We start from the raw sequence: 24,608 nt of genomic DNA on the forward strand, positions 1-24,608 counted from the left end.
GGTCGAGGCAAGTCCAGCGTGCAGATGTGTCAGAGTCGGGAAGATGTATGTGAGGTTGTTATTGTGCCGCTGCTCAGCGCTACGAGCGGGGGAGAAAAATGGCCGCTGTGCGGTTTCACTGATACCCGCGGAGAATTGACTGCCCCCACCGATATCAACGAAATGAGGCAGGGTAGCGACAAGGCAAAGGCCAGCGAGAAAGATCTGAACGCTTCCTGCCTCGCCAGATATGAGAATGCTCGGCCACTTGAAGTGGTCTACGGTGTGGGTTCCACGGCCACCGTGTGTTGCAGAACACGTAGTATTAGACTTGATGAGCGGAGGCAGCCTTGCTGCGCACCTTCCAACGAGCCGGTTGCTAAACTCTCCTGTCCTTAGCTAGAGGGTTCGATTGGCCTTTGTAGAATTCTGTTGTATACTAGAGGTTAGTATACTGGTTCGGCGGATTTGTCGTTACGATTGCAAGCGTAGCGAGAAAAGGTGTTAACACCAGCACCTTCAGGCGCATCTTAATCCCCTCAACACCAAAGGCCAATCTTAGCATAGAAGCGCTTCCTGTTTGTCAACCTGCAGCTCGTGATCTGTAAGGAGGGGGTGTCCCGACGGCGGGGTCTAGCAAGCCATGGCGTTGCCGCCAGAGCTGATCCCCTCCAACCTGATTTAATGAGCAATAAAAGGAATCTACTCCGTGACAGGATCGAACTGGGGCCCTCCCAATACAGAAGCAAAAAGAAAAAAAAGAATGTAGAACCGAAGGCCTGCGAGTTCACGAGTTAGCAAAGTGTCCCAAAGCGCTTTCAGTACGGGTGCCACGCCGTACCTACTCACGGAAGAAGTTTGCAAATTATTTGTTATATGTAGTCAAAGAAAGGGACTTAGCTGCAAGAGGCGGGGGCAGTAGGCAGACCATATGGAAGGGCGTGTTTTCATCGTGACGTGTACAGAAATCCGTCGCGAGAGCTCGCTCAAAGTGAAGGGAGTGGAGCTATGAGGCCAGCGTAGCTTTGTCGATCGGCATGTTGATGTTCTGTGCAAGAGATCAAGTGGGATCGTTAGCTTGGAGGCATATCGGAGCAGACAATACAGCGTCCCTGATTGGAGCCCAAGCTTGTCGATGCAGATGACAACGTGGTTTTTGGTGCCTTTGGCGCAGCAAGGAGTCTGGATGGATATGGAAGGCGGTGCGCATAGTTGCACCGGCTTCGCCGCGGAGCAGGATTGTGCCTCTCAGACTCCTATCCGCAGAAGTTTCAACTGCACCTTCTATTTGCAGCGCGACCGCTACAAAACGACATCGGATGATGCTGCATGTTCGATGATTCCTTGCATGGGACTCTAACCAGGCTGGAGCTTGATCCGAGGTTCCTAGGCCCAGAACGATGTCGGCGTTTTGGAACTGCATCATCACCTAGATCTCGGGCTAATGACGCGTCTTGCTATATGCTTGTCCAGAGCATATAGAAGGCATTTCTGCTCTAAGCTCTCAGCTCGCTCTGCACGGGGGAGCCAGTCCTGAGAATGATTTAAGAGCGGAGGCGTCCCGGCACGGTAGGCGGCGGCAACTCCGGCCAAAAGAGCAAAAGAAGGATAGAGAATTGAAAAGTCGCAGGGTCGAACCCAAAACGCGCAAAAAAAAAAGTTCACCTCCAGAGAGGCTACGTCTTTGAAACTGTACACTTGTTAGCGATTATTCCAAAGGTGCTTTCTCCGCTGCCGCGGGTACTCACAAAGGAACTTGCAAACCATAAAATATATATAGGCATAAAAGTCCTAGGTGTGGTAGGTTGGGGTCCTGGGAGTTGCGTCTGGCCAGCGTCTGCCCTGGGTGACCCGAGTGCATCTAACCACGTGAGGGGCATTTCCTTATCATTCGGTATCATCCGCGAGTCTTTCGAAAAGAAGAATAGGGTAGCTTCGTGTTGTGTGGGCTTCTGCTGATGGAGATGTTGATGTTCAAGTTGTGTGAGGTGTGATTGAGATCTGAAAAAGCCGCCACACGTGCAACGGCCGCCATCGGAAGCCATCCCTCATCCAGTAAGCCGCTACGCTTGGACTCCTGAAGATCCTTTTGACGTGAACCTCAACTGCATCTTTGCCTTTCTTGAAGGACAAGTGCTGGCTGTCATGTCCATCATGTGCATGTTGCCGGCTTTGAGATGAAATGCGCAAGGCGAGAGACTATTACAGGCACACCCGGGGCCACTGGAGAGGCCCCGAATGCGACAGGAAAGCGTTCAGGGGCAGCGATGCAATCCCTAGCCGTAGATCAAAAGAGCCGGATGCATCAAGGGGGGCTTCTTTGCAGAGTCGCGCTCTTTTCTTATGGTGCAGCTCGCCCCGATCCCGTTTCTCTCGTCGTTCCATGTCTACTATTTTCTCGGTTCGCAAGCACTGTGATTTGCTTTCCCGGTTCAAGCAAACGGGCGCTGTCTTCCAGCGCGATGCCATGAGCTTGCTACCATAGCGGATCTAGAGCTCGGCGTGTACCTTTCGTTGAAGGCACCGGCGTAGGCTCATGTAATGCGGCCCACTTCGCCTGCGCCCTCTCCTTTACAGCCCACCCCTACGAGAGCCGCGCAACACCAAAGGGGCTTCTACGGCGTCTTTATCTTATTGGAGTAGCTCGCAAGGCCTCGGGATATTCCCCCGACTTGTCGGCGATGCCGCTGTTAAGGGTCGACGCGCTGGGCGGGGCTTCCGCGACGGTTTCAAGCGCTCAGCTCCACGCCCTCTCCTTTACACCCCACCCCCGCGAGAGCCGCGCAACACCAAAGGGGCTTCTACGGCGTCTTGGTCTTGTTGGAGTAGCTCGCAAGATATATCCCCGACCCGTCGGCGACGCCGCTGTTTAGGGGGTCGATACGCTGGGTCGCGGCTTCCCCGAAGCCCCTCAGCTCCACGCCCTCCCAGAGACCGCAACACCACGACTGAGAGGCACACATGGCGTCGAGAAGGTAGGAGAGGCGTGTACTAAGGAGCGCGACTTCGGCCTTGGTCGTTTCTAGGGCGAGAGCAGGCGCGCCGGTCGCCCACAACCTTTGCGGCGGCTACAAGCTGCTCCGCTCCGCGGCTCTAGGCGACGGGAATCCCAGTTCCTGGCCCTCCGCCTCTCCCTGGACCTCCGCCGGAGGGCTCATCTTGCTTACAGGTCCCAGGCATGCACCCGCGGCTCTGGGCGACGAAAATCCCAGTTCTTGGACCTCCGCCGGAGGGCCCACCCTACCTACAGGCCCCAGGCATGCACCCGCGATGACAAGACGACCGCCTGTCCCGACAACCTCTTACGCCGCTCGACCGCCTCCGCACCGCGGGCCCGACACGGCAACCCCGACATCGTTGAGCGGGGACCCTGATCAAATTACGAGTCCATTTCATACGCTATCTTCCGCAGAGCTTGAACACCATATTCGGCGGGCAGCCAGCGCTCGATAGGCGCGCGCGACGGGGCTCCCAATGGCGGCGGCACAGGCTACCCGTGCGAAAGCGGCTCGAAATCTTGCTCAGTCGCCGCGACAATGGACAGGTTCGCGAGGCTCAGCGCCAATATCGGCATAAATGCCTACCCTGGACGCTACCGGAGCGATAGCCGTGGAGCCTTTCGTGCGGGACGACGAACGGCTCGTCCGCGACCAATACGCGGAACGTCACGAGCCTGTGACATTGCGGAGAGCCCTTCTGTTCAATCGGGTTCGGTGTGTCATCAGCGGCGCTATGCTGCGCTATAAGACACGATCCAGAATGGCAGGATCAAGGCCACGAGTGCGGCAAGAGCTAGGGATAGGGGTGCACGCGAAGTTCCCATCAAGCGGCCTAACGCAAGGGTCGAAGGGCGACACCGGATATAACAATAGGAACAGCGGACAAGAGCACCTCGGAATCGGCTGCGTGCTCTTAACGCAGATCCAGAATCTGTGTCCATCGAAATAGGAGGCCATCCGGTTCCATTCTACCATCAGCAACGACTACGGAGCACAATCATCGCGATTCTTCTCAAGGAAGAAAGTCACGCATCGAGCAGGGACAGCGTTTTCAATAACCCTCCGTGGCCAGTGGGAAGGAAACAGTCGCCACGAAGACCCGATTAGATGCGACACGATGTTTGCAGCCTCGCTTGACGATGCGAAGGCGTTAGGATCCAATGTTCGAGCCATAAGATGCAACCATGAGCAGTCGAAGACGTTGCATTCTTCGCCTAGTAGGGAAGGGACGTATATCCGAAATCAGGACAGACGATAGAACGGGGCCGGGCATGTATGCGATCCCTTGCAGCCCCGAGGCCATTTGCATGGGCAAGGATGTTGAGACAAAGTCCGCCGAAGCGTATCTCGAGAAGAACCAGACCGATGCAAAAGGAGCCATTGTTAGAGGACCCCGGTGAAAACAACATGCTGGGAAGAGAAGCAATCGACTCTAGCATCAGCACAAGCGGCTGTGCTCCCTATGCTCGCTCCAACGACATTGCGGGGACCCGCCGTGGCCATAAGCATTTCTTTAAGACCAAGCATTCGTCCCGCCGTCGAAAGCATCGTCTGAGAGGATCGCCTTGCTCCGGGCGTGCTTGAGGCGCTATTGGCAACCCATTGCCAATAACCCAAATCACGGAATTTCCAACTCTTTAGCAATAGTGGTATTCTCTCCGCCTCATTCCAAAGGCCGGACTGCGTTCCTATCATTGGACCACAAGGGGGCTCGACCTGCGCCACCATACGCAGGGCATCGAGACCGTGTTTTGACATCCAACAGGCATACAATCGCTCGAGCCTGGCCCGATTCCTGGATCGGTAATGCCCTACCGAGGTTTTGGCCGCTTCGGGTAGGCGGAAAATCCTCTTTCTTATGTCTCCCTAAGGATATCGGACTCCAGCATTGCTTTTGTGTCCGAAGCCTGGTTTCCTGCTACGCAGCGCAAGTTATGGGGCCATTGGGAACCGTCGGTATTCTCGAATGTGTGAGCGAAGGGGTTCGATATCGAGTACTTTCGAGATGGAAAGTCCTTGGGCGATCGTACCCGATCCAAATCGCTTGTCCAAGTACGTCCACCTTAAAGCCGCGTCGGTCCTAGGAGGCATCCTGTTTCACGGCAGCTGGTGCGTCGCAATCGCCTGATAGATCCTGAAGTATGGCTGCTTGTCGCCGCCAGCCCTGATGCCACATCCCTCCAAGAGGAAGCCATCGGATACTTTATTTGTGTCCATACTGTTGCAGTATACTTCTTATGCTCCGTCGCAGCGCAATGCGATAATCTTCCAAGACTCCTGAGGGCGGCGCCGACCCTTCTTCCGTACTCGCCTGCGGAGGGGTGCCGGCAGGCTATTCTCCGTTCCTTTCAGTCTAATCGAGATCGTCCCGTTCGCCTTCTCGTCATTCCATCAAGCCGACCGAATCAATTATGCCGACCCCAAACGTGCCGATGTTCAGTCGAGTCTCCGCCCTTGCTGTCTCGGTAGAGTTCTTTGGGCCTTATCTCCTCGCCGGGACGGAGACGAGGTTGTGGTCTTCGACGATGCTGAGGATGACGAGGACGAGGACGACAATGCTGTGGACCCTTCGTTGCATCTCCTAGAGGATTTGGAGTGGCACCGTTACCGGAATCTATCGGAGTGCCTCGCGCGGTCTCGCGATCGCGGCGTAGCTCCGCTATGTCGAGGCTGTGAAGCGCGACCCCCCTTCAAGCGCATGTCCTTCAGCACCCAGGAGTAGAAAAATCGATCTTTACGCTTTGCCAAGGGTGTACTGTATCATCGGCGCTCACTGCGATGACCAATTGTGCGTCTTCGCTGGGTCTTGTATCTGGTGAGGCGGGCGGCGCCGAGGGTCGAGTCGTCGCAGGAGCCGAGGCGGATGCTGTGAATCGTCACAAGCAAAGAATATCGCGAATAGTCTTTCCGGCGCGTGGTACTGATGAGGATGGCGAGACTCCGAGTCTGCCTGTGACCGCTTGTGGACCGCGGGCGGCTTGGAGGTCGCGCTGAGCCTCCGAGTCTGCCTGTGACCGCTTGTGGACCACGGGCGGCTTGGAGGTCGCGCTGAGCCTTCGAGAGGCGTGTGTGAGGATTATGTTGCGAAAGAGCATATCTATATGCTGAGAAGCATCAGATGTCCGTCGTCGTCTGCCGTTTGAGTGAGCCGCCGCCGTGAGCGAGGCGGAGCGAAAGCGTCCTCCGCCGCGCTCCAACTCCTCGACGGCCGATAGGAGAAGAGAGCTAGACGCTACAAGAGACATTCATGCAGCATCTTCCGCTGCTCTAGTTTGCTTCTGCGGCCGTGTTGTTGCTCAAGAGGGCCGTCGGCGTAAGCAGGGCGTGTTGATGTCGTCGGCGCCCGCTCGACCCCTGCGGCCGACCCTCGGGAGTGAGGGGGGGAGGGGACGGAGCTTCAAGAGACGCTCCTCCTCTCCGGACCCCCTACACCACGCGGCCAATGTGGTATTGTCGTCGTCGTTGGTTGTGGGAGGAGCGTGGGTGTGTGGTTGTGTGGAGAGCGCGAGCTTGGTGGTCGCTCAACACCAAAGTCAACGAGATCGCTTCACCTGAGCAGCAGCCCGACCGAGCAACCGCAAGCACAAGCGCTAAGGGAATACTCTCGTCTCGCAGCTGCAATATAGCTCCCCAAAAGTACAGAAGGTCAACTTCGAAGTCTGCTTCGAAGGATTCCGAGTCAGGGGCGCCACCGTACTCGAGTAGCAACGGAGACGTGCAGCGGGATCAAAGACATAGCAAGCGCCACAAAGCCAACATCGCCAACTTGCAACGGAGCCGCCACAATTAGTTCCGAAAAGTGCAACCGCAGATGTTGATGTCCGCCCGCAACCTTACGGTTCTTTGCCTTCTCAAGGCTAATCGCAATTGGCTATCATCTAAGCATGTGGCGCCCTCGCGACATATCGTACAAGTTGCCAATCTTCTGGAGAAGCCGTATCCCAAGAGCTTGTTGCATAAGGACGTTAGCAGATGATGACATCGAGCACCGCACAAGTCCCTTTGTAGCCCATATGATGTGCAGCCTGTTACTGGGGAGCTTAGGAGAAGAAAGGGACTCGATGCCATGCCACAACATAACGTCACGAGCATACAAGAGACGTAAACAAGAGCCCATCATAGTCTCAGGCACACAGTGAAGCCCCAATGACTTCGCGCGGGTGCCCCTCCCTGTTACTCCCGCCACCACAGCCCCTGGCTAAGCCCACACACTACCACCATTTCGATTGTATGCGAGTATATATACTATTTGGTTTACAATTTCTCCTGCCTCTGGGGTAAAGGCCTCAGGTGGATGTGGTGGATTAATTGGTTCAATAAGGTACGTTAAGTCCTTATCAGCGGATGCACTGCACTGCACAATATTTGGAAATCACTAGGGTTCAAACCCTCTACTCTTCTTTTTTTACTTTTTCTTTTTGTCTTTTTCCTCATAAATGATGGGTTGGCTTAGGCGCCTCCATAAACGTTCACGAACTGGTTGCTCATTGCTGAGACTCGAGCAGGAGGGGCCCATACGGACACGGTGAGACGGATGATGTGACCGAGCATTAAGAATGGCTCAGTGTATGTCGAGATTGTGGGGGTCCCAACTTTGGGGCCGCAGGTATATGATTCATGCATTGCACGAGACCAATCAGGCCTATGTGTCCGGCCGGGGGTGGAGTCTGGTCAATATTCACGGCGAGACGGCTGCCCGGAAGCGCCGTTACGAAAATCCTCTCCAATTTGCAGAGACAGAGTCTGTCTTGTCTATAAAGCCGAGTGCTATCTCTCTGGGAAACGCAGTCTTGGGCTTCTCGAATTGAATTCAGCACGCATTTCCCCTGAGGGCCCTGATTTTGTCATGGTCACTACCCGCACTGGTAGTACCTACTCCGCGGCTTCTTCCTCACAGCCGCGATCGAAGAATGCCCACTTTGTCGGCACTCAGCTTCAGCCTGGGATTTGCGATCGCCCAACTAAGGATGATGGTAAGAATGCCCCATCATTGGGAAATTGAGCCGGTTTCTGATCGTTTCTCAGTCAATTCGAATACCAGCATGCACCCCCCTCAAGACCCTGCCCCGCCCGTTCATGACAGCGCCAGGTCCCCGCTCGCTGCTCTCAATGCTCAAGAGCCCGTCGAGACAGGTCCGGAAGAGAATGACGACTCCCGACAGACTTTCCATACCGATTTGCCTTGCAAGGCGCAGACTGCCGAACATATTCTTCAAGGGACCTGGATCTCAAGAGGCTGACACCGGGTTGGCTGAATCTCGGCCTGGAGAGCACTTGGACACTGTTACCTCGCCTTGTGAAGACGTGCGCGCTAGTTTGATCTCAAACGAAATCATCACCACCGGCGCAGCGCCTCAGGAGGCAGAACCCAAAAATTGCAATTCTCGAGATACACAGCCCACGGACGTTGCATCTCAGCAGCCTGTACTCTCCGACATTGCTCCACGTGAGACTGTTGGTTCTCACAGTCCTCAAGAGACCAACTCTGTCAGCTTCGCTCGTTGCGAGACCGAGACTGAGATTGAGATTGTTGACTTGACCAATGGTCAAGAGCGCGAGGCCGCCAGCCTTACCCACGAGAGCGCTCCCCAAGCCCCCGAGACCGCTGACTGTATCCGACCTCAGAGGCCCAAAATTGCCAATCGGGCCGTTATGAGACCGCCGACGCAGGCCATTGTGACATTGCCAACACCAACTCACTGACGATCGCGGACCCTCCCCATCCAAAGCTCTCGACTGCCGAAGTCGAATCTCCCAAGGCTGAAATCGCTGATCTTGACGTTCTTGGGACTAAGACAACCAACCAACCCTACTCAAGGACCCGGTCTTACCAACATCAACCATGACGAGACCACTGAAGTCATTCCTTCCAAGACAGCTGATCCTCTTCAGGAGCCTCAGGCCGCCCTCTCCGCACTTCAAGACAGCAGGTGTTCCAATTCTGAAGAGGCTGGTCACTCTAGAGTATTGACGTGTCTAACCATAGATGGAAACAGCCAGCATAGTCCTACTGACACTAGTCCTGCTCTTGGCAACCCAGGGGAGACTAATGGTTAGTATTACGTGTTCACCAAACATTCGCAGGTACAGAACGCTAACTATGCATAGAGAATTCAATTGGTTTGGATGATTCCTCTGCAGGTGATTCTCGCTGTAAGTCACCCTACTTCCACGAGTTTGCATCGTCTAATATAGCCTAGATAATCCAATTGAGATTCCCGATGATCCCTTCACACAACGCAGTCGGAAGCGCAGACACAGTACTAATGGTGGCAACGGTCGATACAAGTTTCGATGTCGGACAGAACCTTATCAGTGTTCTCAGTCTCCGTTCGTCCCATGGACGCAGGCGACTTTGTACATTCCTGACTAAAATGATTATTTTGTGTTTCAATTTTATGGAGTGTTTAGTGATCGTAGGTTCTTCCTTTAAACTATGCTAGGATGACGAGCGTATGAACCAAGGAATTGTAAAAGTGGGTTAATACTGACTGAGGCGCTTAGGATTCTACTTCCCTCGAGGTAGCTTGGAAGACCATTCATGAATCTACTGTACATATGGCCAACTTTGTGACAAAGAAGCAGAGTCCGTTAGATCAGGTCTACCTCAAAATCCTTTTTGGTAAGGAGCATCATGATCGACGTTGTATTAGGAGGGTTTGGGAAGGAGCGTACGGTTGGCCTTCGCTGTTGACTTGCTTCGAATAAGAGCTACAGGGAGGGGTAAGAAACGAAACGAGAGACAAATGCAAGGAAATTTAAGCGAAAGGGAGAACGAGGGACAGCGCAACAGAAAAAACTAAGAGAGACTAGGACTCTGCACGAACAGCAAGATGGGATAGATGCTAACCTTCTCTACCAACGAACCAAAGGTTTCTGTATCCGCTACCCCCAAATGCTTCCATTTCCCTTCTAACGCATAAACATCTTTACAAAACTCTTTACTCTCATTCATAAACAATCTAGCTGTTATCTGACTTGAGGTGATCAGAGAGTATTATTCGAAGACATCTTTGCGTGGCGAGGCTGTATTCAGGAGTACCTGCAGCGCGAAATGCAGACACCACACCCACAGGTAGTCGGCTGGCCGTAATACAGGTACCGATATTGACAAGTGTAGGAGGTGTTGGGAGGGTTGTCGTAATCGCATATGTGACAGCGCCAGCCCTGCCTCACAAGGTCCGCCTTATAGCAGTCAGGATCCGGGCATAGGTTTGAATCGGCAACGTCGGTGACAGTCCTATCCAGGCCGCACATGGTTTGCCTTCCAGTTCTGGGATTGATTCGCGCTCGAGGACAATACGCAATGCCAGACATCAAGACACGATGCCCACAACGGTAAACTCTGTACTGGCAGCCGCACATGGTGCAATACTAGAAAGGTGTAGAAGTAGAGTAGTGGTACAACGTAAAGAGAATTGGAGAGATTGTGCAAGGATATGGATTGGATGGATACTGGGAGAAGTTTTGATATCTTGAAAGGCGAACCGATCTGAATAGGGGCCTACGGGTATGGTATGGTATGGTATTGATTTTCGTCCTAGGGTAGCGTAACACTACCAACCTCCCGTGGGGTATAGTGGACGTGCTACGCTCTAACTATGTAGATGTGACATTTCTTGCTTTCGCTGCCGAAGCTGTTCTTGCCCGTCTTCCCTCCCTGCGGAAGAGCCTCTAGGGGTAGATGCCTACGCTCTACCAGGCGTCGTCGTGCCTCCTTCCTCCTTCCCTGCAGCTTGCTGCCGTACTGTCTTCCCTCTACACTGCTTTAAGAGCAGCTAGATATGCTCGTACCTTCTAGAGTAAAAAACTCGCAGGGGAAAACCCCTAGAAGCTTGAACGAGTAGTAGTAGCAGCCTCCCTGCCAGAGCTCTTGGTCGAAGGTGGTGTGTCGATCGTAGTTTATAAGGTCATTGCGGACCTAGGGGCCTACGGGGATTCGAAGAGCGGCTAACTATACCCTCAAACGTTTGAGAATCATGCAGGTATTCTTCCCCCATGAAGCCATAGCAAATAACATGGTGTAGCTGTGATATAGCTAAATCTAGGTGTATTCGATATGAAACAATAGTCATGGAAAGTATCCGGATTGAGAGCGAGGATAACCGTAACTCATAACTAAACCAAGCGTTTGGCCATTTAATCCCGCTAGCAACCGCACCGAATTCTCTAGTAGACTATCTATCTCCGGGACGGGGCAGGTCCCAATTTCGAAGTAACTTGCATTGTCATCATACAGATAATCCAGCGAGATATGCCGCTATACGCTGAAGACCCTGCAAGTCGCCTTCTTGAGTATTCATTAACTCCTTGTCTACCCAACCATTCGTGTAACCACCTCCAAAATCAACCAAATATGCGTCATCATGCACGCCGATAAGAACGTTATCAGGCTTTGCATCTCCCCAGACAATTTGGCGTGCTTCATGATGAAGCTCTTTTAGAGAATGTGTTATCTGCTTCAGCCATTTGTCGTGTGACGTGCGCTCGCCAGCCTGTGCCGCACAGGACAGTGTCATGTTCTCGCAATCGATATACGACAGCAGCAGTCCAACGATCCTTGAGGTGTGCTCATCTTCTACTACACCGAGGAGACGGGAAACGCGCACGTCTTCGCCAAGCTTAGCCGCATTAATCTTGGTATAGGTAGCGAGCTCCGTAACTGTCATGCCAACGTCTCCCGCTAGTATCTGCTTAAAAAAGCAGACATGCTTTCCCTTAATGTACACCTTACGAGGGTTCGTTGGTAAGGCCACCGCATCGTCGTTGAGCCGCACGTGGATATCGTTAGGACGGTAGACTAGGAGCGTAGACTTATCGAGCGTTTTGGAGGCAGGAAGTAGCACACCAACTAAACGACTATCTGGATTAACATCGCGCGGGACCGGAACCAACTCATCGCCAGCCACCTGCAGGGTGTATACGAACTGTTCAGGAAATAGACAGTCTTGGAGCGTGTACAATCGATCTCAGTCTAAAGGCGGCATTTCGCGAAACAGAGCAGCAAAAGGTTTCGTGGCCCAGTTGTAGAATTCTTCCAGAGGGTCGACAAATTCATCGTTATCCAACTCTTCTAGCGACGGTGGTATGTACGTTGGGTCTGAGCGTTCGACATGAAGCAGGTACTCCTTCAGCAGTTTTGGATTGGCTTCAAAATTTGCAGTGAAAAGGTCGATGCGGAAGTGCTTGTCGCCTACAGAGACATTTAATTTAACGTCTGTGTTGTGCTCGCTGTTCCAAGTAGCTCCGATTTCGTACGTCGGTCTGCCAGCCATGGCCAGCTGTTTAAACAAATTTCGCTTGGGTTATGTAAATCGGAACCCTTTTGTTTGAGATTGGAGTTCAGACAAGACCAGAAAAGAGGCAGAGCTAGAACAAGGGTGTGCTGAAAATTGAGAGGCGTCAACAACACAAGAAGAGGTTTCGAGAAAGGGGACAGTGAGAAGACAAAGCTGAAAACGGCTTTGAGGAAAATAGCGGGGTGGTAGGCAATTTCGAGTTGGGAGAGGGCAGCCACAGGATATATGCGTGCGGTGAGGTAGCAGCATCACATATGTCTGGGCGCTAAAAACTATGAAACATCGAGCTACCGCCACCTCGAATCTAAATTTTCCCAATGCCAACAAAATAGCGGGCTTGGGGGCCGACATTTTGAACTCAAAACCCTCCAGATTTGGAGATGTCTAAGCCAGTCCAATATCGTTTATAACGACATGTTGCCAAAAGGACAAAAGATTTGTAAATAAAAAAGTCCTCTGGAAGTGTCCTCTTCAAGCTGTGAATGTCTTTATAGGTTCATTTCCTAAGGAGCGGACAGTTATATACCGAGCTCTCCAGCAAGATTGGGTATTATGACGGCGCTGAGTGCTACATAGTCGTCGATGAGCGAGCGCAGAATGCTCACCTCTCAATTGTCCGCCTCCGCGCCACCAACCGCATCGTTCTCCTCCCCCCTCTCCTCCTGCATCTTCCTATTCCCCTTGATGCTCCCTTCTAGCCCGTACATCCGATTTGGATCACTCCCAGGAGGCCGCATCTCGAAAACCTCCTGCACAGCAGCATACTCGGCGTAACCGCATCGCGCAATTGGGACGGTCTTCCTAACGTCAATTCTTCCATTCGTCAAAACGCCCTCATCAATATGGATCCCAATCACCCGCCCAATTACCACATCTACAGCCCCCATGGGTGGGTACCCTGGCAGACGCAGCGTGGAGTAATGCGTGCACTCGAACTTAATTGGGCTCCGCTTCACCATTGGTACCTTCATCCTTGCTTTGCCCTTCACGAACACTTCGCTCATCTTCGCATCCTCCTTTTCCAGCCCCGCTTTCTCGAATTCGTCAACTTCGGAGGGTAGTTGTTCGGAGGTCGCGTTGACAGCTTCGCGGAGATCGTATGTAGCCAGCTGCCAGCAGAAGACGCCAGTTGCTTCAACGTTCTTGACGGTGTCCTTTTGGGCGGCTGACGGCGTTTGATTGGCGCTGAACATGACATAGGGTGGATCGAAGGTGAGGTTGTTAAATTGGGAGTAGGGGGCTAGGTTGGCGATGCCGGTAGGTGAGAGGGTGGATATCCATCCTATGGGGCGCGGGATTACGCAGGCCTGTGTGGATCAGCCGGACATAGAGATAAGTTCTTGTCAAGGAAATTTACAGATGAGAGCACGGGAAGACGGAGTGGGAAATGGCTCTGAAGGAACCGTCGTCTCCGACATCCCCCTAGATGCCTAAGAGTCAGACTTCTCGCTTTCCTGTTGGAGGTAATACACCTTCGTCTATGCACATTCCCGCAATCTGAAATGAGAAGGTAAATGGGAGGAGCAAGGACACAATAACAGTGCTTCTTACCTTGAATGGATCATTAGGAAGCCCATGGTCCGTCTTTCCCGGCTCGTAGAACATGGCTTCAGCTTGTCGAGATGCCGTGCCTTTCTATCTACCTTCTTGATGAAAGCTAGCTTCGACTCTCGAAAAATCACAGAGTATATAAAAACACCAACTGGTAATTCAGACTCTAAAAGCTTCCAAAACCCGAAATGGCTCGTAAACGTTTCCGCAAAGCCGTCATCGGTCTTCCCCACCCCACATCGGCTTCCGTCCGCCGCGGCTCCAAAACACCGGCAAATGCAGACCCTTGAGATCGGGCTCCCTCATCTTGCGCTAATGCATGTATACTGCAGCTCGAAACCCCGATTAGTACCAGCTGATAAGTAGTAGCGCGGTACGAGATCCGCTTTCGGGATGGTTTCCTCGGGGGCTCGTATCTGGTACTTCTAAAGTCACGATACTTCAAAGACCTACGTTGCATCTTCAAGAACACCAAGCTTACCAGTTCCCGCCGAGTCCTCTTATTCGAGATTCGAAGCGTGTAAGAGATGGAAAAGACGGTCCTAATCACAGGCGCATCCTCCGGCCTCGGCCTCGCTTTCGTCAAACACTACGCCTCCCAGCCGTCAACGCGCATAGTAGCCCTCGACGTACTGCCGCTCCCTCAAGCACTCGCCGCCCAATCAAACGTCTCATTCTACCAGACCGACATCACATCCTCCTCCGCGCTCGCATCACTATCCACCCAGCTCACCGACATCCCGATAAATCTCCTCATCCACTCCGCGGGCATCAGGGGCCTCGTCCCCGAAATCGTGCAATCACAACCCGGCGACGTAGCAGCTGCCGAGACGTACGCCGCTATGGACCATTCGACCATGCTGCGGACGCTCGAGATAAATACGTGGGGCACGTTCAACACAGTAACAAGCTTCCTGCCAAATCTCCAGAAAGCATCGGACGCGAAAGCAATTATTCTGTCCTCGCGGATGGGCTCTTTGAGTGCGAATACGGCGGGTGGGGGGTATGCGTACCGCGCTAGCAAAGCGGCGCTTAATGCTGTTGTTAAGTCGTTTAGTATTGATGTGCCGGATGTGGTGTTTTTGCTGCTGCATCCGGGGAGGGTGGAGACGGGGCTTGTGGAGTGGAAGGAGGAGGGTGCTATGGGGGTTGAGGAGAGCTTGGAGAGTTGTTTGGGGGTGATTGGGGGAGTCGGGAAGGAGCATAGCGGGAGGTTTGTTGATCGGTTTGGGGAGAGTATTGCGTGGTAGGATGAGGAAGGGTGAGCAGGGTGGGAAGAGGTAGTAGCCGCAAGGTTTGGTGTGAGTGGTTTATTTTCGGTGGGTGACGGCTTGAAACAGAAAATGGCTAAGGATGGGATGTAGTGAGAAGCTTTCTCACTAGTAAGAGTTTTCGCAGTGCAGTCAGGGAGACGTATCCCAATATGGGCATTCTCAACCATCAACTCCAATCGAGGAGAGGAACGCCCGCACCATTTCGGCTTCAATAGCCGCGCGCAACGGCCCATCTAGCTCTTCGCACGAGCTGCTGCATGTCTCATCCCTTTAATTACCTGAATCCACTCCTTCCTCGCTGATAACGTAGCTATCTCTACTCTTATCCAAGCTCGCGGGAACGATGCTTTCCAATCGGAGATTCCTATTAGGCTTATGCCACATACGCCGCTCCAACTCCGCCGCCTCATGTCCATGCCTCGCTCGTACAACGCCCAGCTGCGCCTCCCATTCTGCGGGCTAGGTTAGCAAAGCGACTTTCGAGAGTAATAGGACGGAGGGACTCACGACTAGGAAGAGGCTTCGGAAAGCCCATGCTATATTCGAAGCGTAAACCGCGCTTCTGGAACAGCTCGGCCACGGCGCAGAAGTTGCAGTCAAAGCCGCCGCTCCCGAAGTAATCGCCAGTATAATCAAGAGCGACTGTTCCTAGCTTGGGCAGCGCCGAAATGGTCCCTTCTAATAGTCTCGCCAGATGGCCGGTAAGTGGCTCCTGCTGCTCCTCGGCAGTAAACCACAAACTTGACAGGAACAAGGTCTCAAGGCTTGAGGGAAGGAAATCCGAGAGGGCAAGCTTAGGCTGCTCCACTCCTAAGCTATCGTCTTGCGAGAATCCACAAACGGCGTCATCGTGTGCTGCTTCCATGAATTCTAGAGGCGTCTCCAGGTACTTGAGGTTTCGAAAATCCGGCAAGAGCCCCACTGTCTCCCGGCCCGCTTCCAGAAGCAAACAGCAGCAGTCCTCGATGCGCAGGTTCTCCAGACCCGGGTGACGCCGAAGAAGTAGTTGCATGAACTCCTCCGCGCCAGTTAGCGGCGGTGGAAAACCTAGGGTCTTTAGCGATCGACAAGAGGTGATGAAGTTCACCAGTGTCTCGTAATACAAGAAACTCTCCTCGAATCGGAGAGTGACCACGTTGGACGATCCAGGTGAGCAAGCCCAAGAAATATTTGCCTCGTCGTAGTCTCTAATAGTAGGGCGGTCGTCGACGTCAAACTCCTGGCACGGACCCAAGATAAGTTCTCGGAGAGAAGGCAGCTGAAGTACACACGACACAGAATGGACGTGCATGCCGCTCATGTTGATTTTCAAGCGCTTGAGGCTCTTGAACTGGTGTACCTGCAAGGTGGCGACACAGTTAGTAGATGCGTCAGAAAACAAAAGTGGGAGAGAAGGAGGAAAGGAAGGGGCTTGCGTGGTTAACACAGTAGCATGTCTTAAGCTCTGACCTGCTGAAAGCCCTCAGGAAGGGCTTTCCTCAGGAAAAGCTGACACATGTTGGAGTGTGTGCCACGACCTACATACCCTTCCGTAAGGTAACCCCCGTGCCGCATACATGATCGGTATGAGACTATCCGGTGGTTTGCGCAATAAGTAGAAAGGATCGTCGCCGTCAGCAGGGATGCTTGATATCAGGCCGGGAGCGCTGTTCACGGACAACGATTGAACGTTATGACTGTAGCACACAAGGAGAGCAGCCTCAAGGTTGAAGTGCACATCTGCCCCGAGCTGAAATAGCTGGATCCAAGTGTCAGGTCCGGGAATCCCAAGGCTTCGAATAGCTGCCGCGATAGGTTTAATGTCTTCCTTGCTCCGTTCGTATGGACAGTATAGCGGTGAAGGAGGCGCCCATCCTTCCTTATAGGGCCCTATTTCTTTGATTCCTTTGACTAGCGAAGCCAGATCAGGTCTTTTGATGATGGTGCCGATAAAGTTCGTCGAGGTCTTGTCCCATCGGTGATTGTAGGTGTCGTACAACAGCTCCGTTGTCACCCGATTCAACGAACGGCACGTCAATGACAGCGACAGGTATGTTTGGCATGATTTGTAGGTCGCTGCTTGGTCGGGGATTGCCTTGAGAATCTTGAGAAGCAGCTCATGAGGGAGTCCGCTGAGGTAGTCGGCCGCTTCGTGGGAGTTGGGCTGGTGGCCATGATTCGAAATTCTTGGTAGCTTGCGGGATACTGAGTTGGCAGTTTTTCCACGTTGCTTCTGCTTCGAGGTCTGTAAGTTCTTTTAGTGCGCGGTGTTAGAGCGAAGCTGGAGAGCTAAAAATCGTACCTTCCGTTTAGCCATGTTGTCTCAGGTGTGGAGGCAGTGGGAACAAACATTAGAATTGGGATGTGTGAGTGGCTTCCATCTTATGGTGGGTTGCTCCTGCAGTATCCGTAGAGGTGTCACATGCAATCGATCGACCGAGTCGAAGCGATCATGAAGCCCATACCCAATACCATCTTCCCTGGTTCATGTTAAAGAGGCTTTGATAGGCGGAGTTGGTAATGAAAGATTACGTACCCGTAAGAAACGTGGCGCGGTATCAGTCTGATGGGTACCAAGGGTGACTACAGCTATCAACCGTAAAGCCGTTTACCGGATTCTCACTGCCCCATTTTCGCACTAGTGCTTAGAGGAAAGAATACTGAGCGTGAAACTCACCCATGAGAGCACTGTAATCTTTAAATTGAATTCTACCTATGATTGGCGTAAAGGCTGACGCAATCCCCTGCAGTCCTCACCAGCTTGGCCTTTTCCAGCTCGTCGCGTATAATACAATTGCTATCATTGTCAACTCATAGGAGAATGAAAGGGTATCGTTCCATATAGTCGTATCATCTCAGTCGCCGTGCATTTTGTGTGTTTATTCGCTCGTCCGAATGAGGCTCTCGCCGGGAGTGACCCGTTGAGCCCACTCCGTCCAGCTACCGTCATACAATCTCCTGTTCTCTAGCGGGAAGCCAGCTTCGGTGAGAGCAGCGTCAATTACCGCAGCAGTGACTCCAGTGCCGCAGCTGCTAATAACGGGCCTCGAGGGGTCGACACCCTTAGCCTTGAAGAGTGCTTGGAGTTTTGAGGCTGGCAAGAGCGTCTTGTCGTCCGGGTTGAGCAGCTCCGAGACGGGCACGGAGATGGAGTGAGGAATGTGGCCAGACGAGAGACCTAATGATAGTTAATCTCGGGAGCCCATGCTAAACCCATATCATGAACCTACCCTCTCTAGGCTCCGGGTCCGTTCCCTTCCATCGTCCTAGGCTCCTCGCGTCCAATATCTGCACCTCCTCCGCCCCTTCCTTTCCCAGTTCTTTTGCTATCTCCTTGACCTCCTCGAATGCCGCCACCTTGTTCTGCATGAGCTCCGACACCGGATAGTCGACCGGCTGAACGTCGCCTGGCTCTCCGCTCTTTGTGGGATATCCCTCGTCACACCACTTGCGGAGGTTGTTCAATACATGCACATTCGAATGTCCGAAGACCTGAAGTGTCCATCCAACCCTCGGCGCAGAAAATATTCCAAGCTCTTTCGTGTCATACACGACCACGCTATCATCGCGGCGAATGCCCAATCGACCCATTGCCTTCGCAAAGTCCTCAGCCGACGGAAGCATGTGCGGGTATGGAGAAGTCGGATCCTTGACTTCGTCGAGGTCGAAGAAGCGGGCGTGAGGAATACGGCATGCTTTGAAGGTGTCGAGACCATTTCGGCCGTCGTTCGGAAGGAACCATGATGCGCAGAGTGGAATGATCTTCGGGGCTGTCGACAGCTTGCTATGGACGTTCTTTTTGAGGGCGGAGTCGAGCTCAGCGGGCGTGACGAGGTACGACCTGAGGTCGGGACTGTATTGAGACATGGTGCGTCTGCTACCACCGAAAGGTCGGGCGGACGGCAGGGACGAGAGCGGTCGGAGCGCGCAGCGGGAGCGTGAGAGCAGCATCGTGGAAGCTGTAGACGGTTGTCAATGGCTAGTCTACGAGGTTGAAACGACAAGGGAGCTCTGGAAGCTGGTGCACATAGCTTCTATATGCTCCGCGTGAGGGGTCCAACCGCACGGAGCTGCTCGATCGGCGCGCCTCCGCATCATATGCTTTGTCGGACAGGGCTCTGGAGCTTGGAGCGCGCACTCACCCGCCGCCTCAATTGTGCCACGCCAAATTAGGCATTTTCGTAGCGCAGCGTCTGACGGATAGATAGCAGCGATTGTGTTATCCAAGCGGTGACTGTAACGGGCTTGGCGTGTATTCCGTCATCAGAAAAGTGGCTCAGGGTCCGTCGGAGGTCTGTGCCGCGGCATTCCCAGCCCCGCGATCTGCCAGGCCCAGTTGTTTGTTTTCGTCCCATCCCGCGCGCCGCCACGACCGCGACATCATCCCCCCCCAGCAGACACACACGATGAAGGTGACGATCAAGGAGTGGAATGCCGTCGCCGCCTGGCGATGGGACATGCCCGACGATGACGTCTGCGGTATCTGCCGCAACCCCTACGACAGCACTTGCTCCAAATGCAAGTTCCCGGGCGACGAGTGTCCGCTGTGTGCGTCAGCCGCCCTATAAGGATGTGATAAGTTGCTAACGCCGTGCAGTGCTCGGCGAGTGCAATCACTCGTTCCACATGGTACCTTGAGTCTCCTTTTGAGACGTGTTCCTGGCTAACGAACCCAGCACTGCATCTTCTCGTGGTTACGGCAGGAGAGCTCCCAGGAGAAATGCCCCATGTGCCGGCAGCGTATGTTCATTTCTGCCGAGACTTGACATGCCCTTACTGACGCGCGAGTAGCTTTCAAGAGCAAGAGCCAGGAAGCCCCAGCCGAAGCCGACGCGCAAACGCAGACTCAACAGCCCGAGACGAGTCCCCTCTGATCCCCCTCCTCCAGACCACCCTCCAAAGCCACGTATGGGGATCCGCGTATATCTGGGTTCGTGAGATGGCGCGTCGGCAGGGCGAAGGAGTGCCACCGCGGCTTAGCTTACGACAATTCGAGTTCGAATTGGGATGCAGGCGTTTAGAAGATACCCATTTGGTTTAATTGTACAACACACATTACCATCGAAATCAAGAACGGACGTTTGCCCTCCACAAGTCCGAAGCGCAACACGCCGCAAGGCCTCCTGTCTTTCATACGACTGTGTGCACGGGCCATATGCTTATCGATAAGGTTAGCCTCAGAGCTTCATTGAAGCTCCCCCGGCGGTAGCTCAGCGATACCAGCCTCCCCTTCTACGTCGCAACCATGTCTACAAGCCCAAATCCCTCAAAATCTCCGCCAGTACCCCAGAAAGCCCACTCGCCGCGGTCGCCAGCAGTGCCACATTTCGAAGATCCACCCGACCCGCAAGACGAGCCTCCCGAGTCACATCAGGCGGAACATGCAGCTTTCGAGGGCGACGATGAGATCCCCTACCCAGAGCCTACCTCCGAGCAGGCCCTCTTACCGCCACCGAACTTCAAGCCCTTTTTCACCATTGTAGAAGACCCGACGACGGGTGAACACTACCATCCCTACGTGCATTATGTCTTTGCCGACGACGACCCGGTCATCGTAACCGCAGCGGCAATGCGGAGCTTAGGGTTAGACGATACAAAATACCTACCGCAACCCGAGGGAGATGTCAGGGAACATATTGACGAGGATGAAGAGGAGCAGGAGCAGGAGCCGGCCGTGGAGTCTCCGCTCCCTCCGCCGATACCAGGCTACCGGGAACGCTTCCTCATTGTCGATATTGGCGCCGATGGCCACACCATTGCGGGTGCACAGTCGATGTCTCCAGATTGGCAGGTTACGAATGCGACTGTGCGCACTGCTCCATCCTTCGAAGAAGGAGCACCAGATTCGGGATACATGCTCAAGATCGAAGGTATCGAGGTGCCAGGCAAGAGCAAGGGCAAAGCAAAAGGTCAACCTGGAGAGAATAAGCTCAAAGAGGCGAGGGACAGGAGCCAAGGAGATGTCTTCGGGGCGCTAGACGGGCTATTGAAAGGCGTCGAAGGGAGCTTGGAGGTTGCAGGGAAGATTGCGGGACGACAGGACGATGTAAGGGAATCCGAGCGAACGGTTCTACAAGACGAGCAAGCTCAAGAGGGGCGGAGATCGAGCTTTACGGGTTAGTCATCACATTCCATACCTAGGTAATAGCACGCTATGCATGAGTGCGGCGTAGGGCGTTCACATAGGGCTGCATGGCGCTACGGGAGGCTGAAAGAAGCGCGTTGATGGCACGCCTCCCGGCAATAAATGGGAGGGCTCATCATGTAAGTGCCCTGAAAAGGCAAGATATATCCTTTAGAAAAGAAGGGAAAAGCAGTAAAATGGTTCTTCTATCTTGTTCTTGACCGCCTTTAAAAAGGGATAGCGCTTACTTTGTGCTCGATGGTACCTCCTTGGGGCTACAGGTCGCACCAAAGAGGGACGTCACCGCTCCTTCCTAACTTGCACCTCTCTCCACTCACCTCAACTTCAGCAGACAGCTCTTTTCCAACAAGTACATCCCGATAGTCCGGGCGAATCACTCACCATGCGTACCCATCTTCCTCTCCTGCTCAGCCTTCTCGCGGACTTAGCAGTAGCCAACAGCAAGTCGTTCGAATCGAAATGCAATGACATCGCCAGAGATATGCAAACCGGCTACGCCACCATCAACTTTGTGCAATACCTTCCTGCGGGCTCGACCATCAATCACACGGCTGAGGGTTTAAACGCGACGTGCGTCTCCAGTTCTGCTCCACCAATGCCCGTCGCCCTCTGTCGCGTCGGCCTCCATGTCCCTACTTCCTCGTCCAGCTACGTCCTCATAGAGGCGTGGCTACCAGAGAAGTGGGAGAGTCGTCTCTTATCAACAGGAAATAGTGCAACGGGCGGGTGTCAGTGTTATTCCTTGAGGGACTTCAGGTAAATATTTACACGCTCTACAGGCATCGACTACCCTCAGATGGCATACGGTGCATCTTTCGGATTTGCCACAGTGGGAACGAATAATGGACATAATGGCAGTTCTGCTGGTGCTTTCTTTCATCAGCCCGAGGTGTTGAAGGATTTCTCGTGGCGTGCTCTCTACACGGGGGCTGTAATCGGGAAAGAGACGACAAAGAAGTTCTACGATTGCGAAGACTTCAAGTCTTACCATATTGGATGCTCTACCAGTGGCCGACAGGTGCGTGTGTCCCGACATCTCTTTTTTAGGCTCTGGGAACCCGCTCCTGGAGGCCTTCAGTAGCTTTGGCATGTTGCTGCGAGACATTTGCTAACGTGTGGCGCCACTTCCGCAGGGCTGACGGGCCGCGCAATCGCATCCCGAGCTGTTCGATGGAATCGTCTCCGGAGCTCCGGTTATCAATAACGATGGTCTCGTATCTTGGTATGGCTATGCTCTTGAGACCGTCTTGGGCGCCAATACCTCGGATTCTTATCTCACCCCCGAAAACTGGAAGCTCGTTCACGAGGAAGTCCAAAAGCAGTGTGACGCGCTTGACGGCGCCGCAGACGGTATTCTCGAAGACACGCGCCGATGCAAGCTCGACTCCAAACCCCTTTACTGCTTGACGAGCAATCGCCCAGGATGCTTGTCTACACCCCAAGTTTTTGCTATGGAGCAGATCTTCTCGCCCTTCGTCTACGGAAACACGTACCTTCATCCTGGTGCAGCGCATGGCGACGAGACCTCCTTTTCTGAAGGCATTTACAGCAGCATCCCCATCACATTCCTTGTTGAAGGGTTCCGCTTCATTTTCTACAACGACTTGAGCTGGGAGCCTTCTCGCTTCACACCATTGGACGCTCTAAAGGTCGTCCAAGCTAACCCCGGCGACCTGCACACCTTCAATCCCAACCTTACCGCATTCCGCGATCGCGGAGGCAAGATCCTGCACTGGCACGAACAATCTGATGCCCTTGCCTCCGTGCGTAACTCGGACTGGTACTACGACCTCGTGCTCAACACCACCACTTCTGGGAACGTCGCCTCCCTCGACGAATTCTATCGCTATTTCCGCATCTCGGGTACATACCATTGCGGCGGTGGGCCGGGCGCGAATTTCATTGGCCAGAGCGGGCTTGCCAGGAAGGAGAAACCCGAAGATAACGTGCTTCTTGCAATCGTGGACTGGGTGGAGAAGGGGACGGCGCCCGAGTATGTAAGGGGGGTGAAGTTCGTGGATGATGAGCCGGAGAAGGGGGTGGTATTTACAAGGAGGCACTGTAAGCATCCACTGACGAATATTTATAACGGCAGGGCAGGGAATGGGACTGATGAGGACGGTTGGCGGTGTGTGGAAAAATAGTTCCTCGGTACCACACCATATGCAGAAGGCTGAAATAGCCGCAGCCAGCAGGGAATGGGCAATCATGATGATCTCGAACACGTATCAGTGAAATTAAATGCCTAATACGCTCCCTAAGTAACAAACTGGCATTCCTCTCACATTATCTGTAGAATTAGCTCGGTGTAATCCACCGCAAACTCTCCGACCTCTCGGAGCAAGTCCGACAACTCTTTCGTCTTGCCAATCTTATCCACTTTACAGATGATATATTCAATCACAAGCTTTCGCAACTCGTCCATCCTTCCGCCACTGCTCCTGCCCTTTAAGTAAGCGTATCTTGCGAGTTCAAGGATGTCTATCACCCTATTGTGGTATAGCTTGAACTCCATCAGAGTCCGGTGGAGCTTATAGAGGGCCAGTGCTGCCAGGGTTTCCACTTTCTTTTCACGCGCGAAGCGAAATAGTTGCGCGTGCGCAAGAAACACGGGGGTGAAGTCCTCTGTTGGGTCGTTGTTGCCCGTGGGCACGCACTGCGCCACTATGCGTGATTGCGGGTGGCCGTCAAGGAAATACTTGTGGCCGTACAGTCTTTCTAGCAGAATGTGGCGATTGGTCATGGGGCTCACATTATCATCTTTCTTCCACCACCAACGGGGAATCCAAGTCGTGGTTTCTGGTCGCTGCTCTGCCGCATACGCCCCAGAGGGCTGCTCTCCAGTTCTTCGCCCTGTCATCTTCTCGCTGATAGACCTAACGTCATTGCCGGGTTCTTTCGCTTCACCGAGATCGCTCCGGAACAGGGGCACGGTGTAGTCGCCGCGGTACGCGTATTCGCAGAACCGGACGAAGTCTTCGACGTCGATGTCCGGAAGCGATGCCTCGCCTCCCTCGGCTTCGCTGCTGAATAAGCCATGCATTTGCACTTTCAACGGCTCGGAGATGGCTGATATTGCTTCTCGATGGACGATGATGCTCTTCTTTTTGGGGCCGACGATGAAGGTGAAATGGTCGGATTGGAGGATGCTGGTAAGCGTTAGCGTGGCTGGCGTTTGACTCTGGGGACCGGCTATGGATTTACGTTCCGAAGCTGGAGGTTTGAGCCATCTTTTTCTGGCGATCTGGATGGGAGGGGAAGAGAGAAGCAGAGCATGGGAAGGGTTGATGATGTGGATGCCTTTTTATCTTCTTCAGAAGTGAGAGATGGGGCAAGCGGGATACGTTTAACTTGCGATCGCAGGGGGAATCAAACGTACTTC

At 53.5% G+C, this 24,608-nt stretch overlaps 12 protein-coding genes across 12 annotated transcripts; 7 read left to right on the forward strand and 5 right to left on the reverse strand.

The window, feature by feature from the left end:
• Positions 1-2,940: 2,940 nt before the first annotated feature.
• On the forward strand, positions 2,941-3,465 carry BU26DRAFT_583483 (uncharacterized protein; the record flags this gene model as incomplete). Its single annotated transcript, XM_033834567.1, has 2 exons — positions 2,941-2,954; positions 3,006-3,465. 2 exons carry the CDS (start codon positions 2,941-2,943, stop codon positions 3,430-3,432), a joined length of 441 nt encoding a protein of 146 aa, XP_033689837.1. The 3' UTR covers positions 3,433-3,465.
• A 4,028-nt stretch (positions 3,466-7,493) lies between these two features.
• On the forward strand, positions 7,494-8,823 carry BU26DRAFT_146250 (uncharacterized protein). The gene is made up of 2 exons (XM_033819904.1): positions 7,494-7,951; positions 8,004-8,823. Exons 1-2 carry the CDS (start codon positions 7,889-7,891, stop codon positions 8,679-8,681), a joined length of 741 nt encoding a protein of 246 aa, XP_033689838.1. The 5' UTR covers positions 7,494-7,888; the 3' UTR covers positions 8,682-8,823.
• Positions 8,824-9,555, forward strand: BU26DRAFT_146278 (uncharacterized protein). The gene is made up of 3 exons (XM_033819905.1): positions 8,824-9,030; positions 9,087-9,131; positions 9,179-9,555. Exons 1-3 carry the CDS (start codon positions 8,965-8,967, stop codon positions 9,419-9,421), a joined length of 354 nt encoding a protein of 117 aa, XP_033689839.1. The 5' UTR covers positions 8,824-8,964; the 3' UTR covers positions 9,422-9,555.
• Positions 9,556-11,209: 1,654 nt separating this feature from the next.
• On the reverse strand, positions 11,210-12,253 carry BU26DRAFT_527775 (uncharacterized protein; the record flags this gene model as incomplete). The annotated part of the gene is made up of 2 exons (XM_033830800.1): positions 11,210-11,905; positions 12,029-12,253. The coding sequence occupies 2 exons, from the start codon at positions 12,251-12,253 to the stop codon at positions 11,210-11,212; spliced, it is 921 nt and encodes a 306-aa protein (XP_033689840.1).
• Positions 12,254-12,885: 632 nt separating this feature from the next.
• On the reverse strand, positions 12,886-14,080 carry BU26DRAFT_546956 (uncharacterized protein; the record flags this gene model as incomplete). The annotated part of the gene is made up of 2 exons (XM_033831864.1): positions 13,829-14,080; positions 12,886-13,584 (listed from the first exon to the last, which is right to left on the reverse strand). Exons 1-2 carry the CDS (start codon positions 13,880-13,882, stop codon positions 12,886-12,888), a joined length of 753 nt encoding a protein of 250 aa, XP_033689841.1. The 5' UTR covers positions 13,883-14,080.
• Positions 14,081-14,355: 275 nt separating this feature from the next.
• BU26DRAFT_559488 (NAD(P)-binding protein) lies at positions 14,356-15,078 on the forward strand (the record flags this gene model as incomplete). The annotated part of the gene is made up of 1 exon (XM_033832707.1): positions 14,356-15,078. The coding sequence occupies one exon, from the start codon at positions 14,356-14,358 to the stop codon at positions 15,076-15,078; it is 723 nt and encodes a 240-aa protein (XP_033689842.1).
• A 294-nt stretch (positions 15,079-15,372) lies between these two features.
• On the reverse strand, positions 15,373-17,398 carry BU26DRAFT_559489 (uncharacterized protein; the record flags this gene model as incomplete). The annotated part of the gene is made up of 4 exons (XM_033832708.1): positions 15,373-15,554; positions 15,610-16,441; positions 16,628-17,326; positions 17,384-17,398. 4 exons carry the CDS (start codon positions 17,396-17,398, stop codon positions 15,373-15,375), a joined length of 1,728 nt encoding a protein of 575 aa, XP_033689843.1.
• Positions 17,399-17,753: 355 nt separating this feature from the next.
• BU26DRAFT_475312 (thiosulfate sulfurtransferas-like protein) lies at positions 17,754-19,290 on the reverse strand. Its single transcript, XM_033825528.1, has 2 exons — positions 18,312-19,290; positions 17,754-18,259 (listed from the first exon to the last, which is right to left on the reverse strand). The coding sequence occupies exons 1-2, from the start codon at positions 19,030-19,032 to the stop codon at positions 17,961-17,963; spliced, it is 1,020 nt and encodes a 339-aa protein (XP_033689844.1). The 5' UTR covers positions 19,033-19,290; the 3' UTR covers positions 17,754-17,960.
• Positions 19,291-19,487: 197 nt separating this feature from the next.
• BU26DRAFT_417866 (RING/U-box) lies at positions 19,488-19,955 on the forward strand (the record flags this gene model as incomplete). Its single annotated transcript, XM_033823223.1, has 4 exons — positions 19,488-19,629; positions 19,679-19,710; positions 19,758-19,821; positions 19,873-19,955. 4 exons carry the CDS (start codon positions 19,488-19,490, stop codon positions 19,953-19,955), a joined length of 321 nt encoding a protein of 106 aa, XP_033689845.1.
• Positions 19,956-20,224: 269 nt separating this feature from the next.
• Positions 20,225-21,272, forward strand: BU26DRAFT_146308 (uncharacterized protein). The gene has a single exon (XM_033819906.1). It carries the CDS (start codon positions 20,327-20,329, stop codon positions 21,200-21,202), a length of 876 nt encoding a protein of 291 aa, XP_033689846.1. The 5' UTR covers positions 20,225-20,326; the 3' UTR covers positions 21,203-21,272.
• A 231-nt stretch (positions 21,273-21,503) lies between these two features.
• On the forward strand, positions 21,504-23,370 carry BU26DRAFT_537454 (ferulic acid esterase; the record flags this gene model as incomplete). Its single annotated transcript, XM_033831414.1, has 3 exons — positions 21,504-21,954; positions 22,006-22,244; positions 22,390-23,370. Exons 1-3 carry the CDS (start codon positions 21,609-21,611, stop codon positions 23,368-23,370), a joined length of 1,566 nt encoding a protein of 521 aa, XP_033689847.1. The 5' UTR covers positions 21,504-21,608.
• Positions 23,371-23,507: 137 nt separating this feature from the next.
• Positions 23,508-24,456, reverse strand: BU26DRAFT_600464 (uncharacterized protein; the record flags this gene model as incomplete). Its single annotated transcript, XM_033835175.1, has 2 exons — positions 23,508-24,375; positions 24,431-24,456. 2 exons carry the CDS (start codon positions 24,454-24,456, stop codon positions 23,508-23,510), a joined length of 894 nt encoding a protein of 297 aa, XP_033689848.1.
• Between the last annotated feature and the right edge of the window lie 152 nt (positions 24,457-24,608).

Source organism: Trematosphaeria pertusa, assembly GCF_010094035.1.
Source record: "Trematosphaeria pertusa strain CBS 122368 unplaced genomic scaffold BU26scaffold_2, whole genome shotgun sequence".
Lineage (NCBI taxonomy): Eukaryota > Fungi > Ascomycota > Dothideomycetes > Pleosporales > Trematosphaeriaceae > Trematosphaeria > Trematosphaeria pertusa.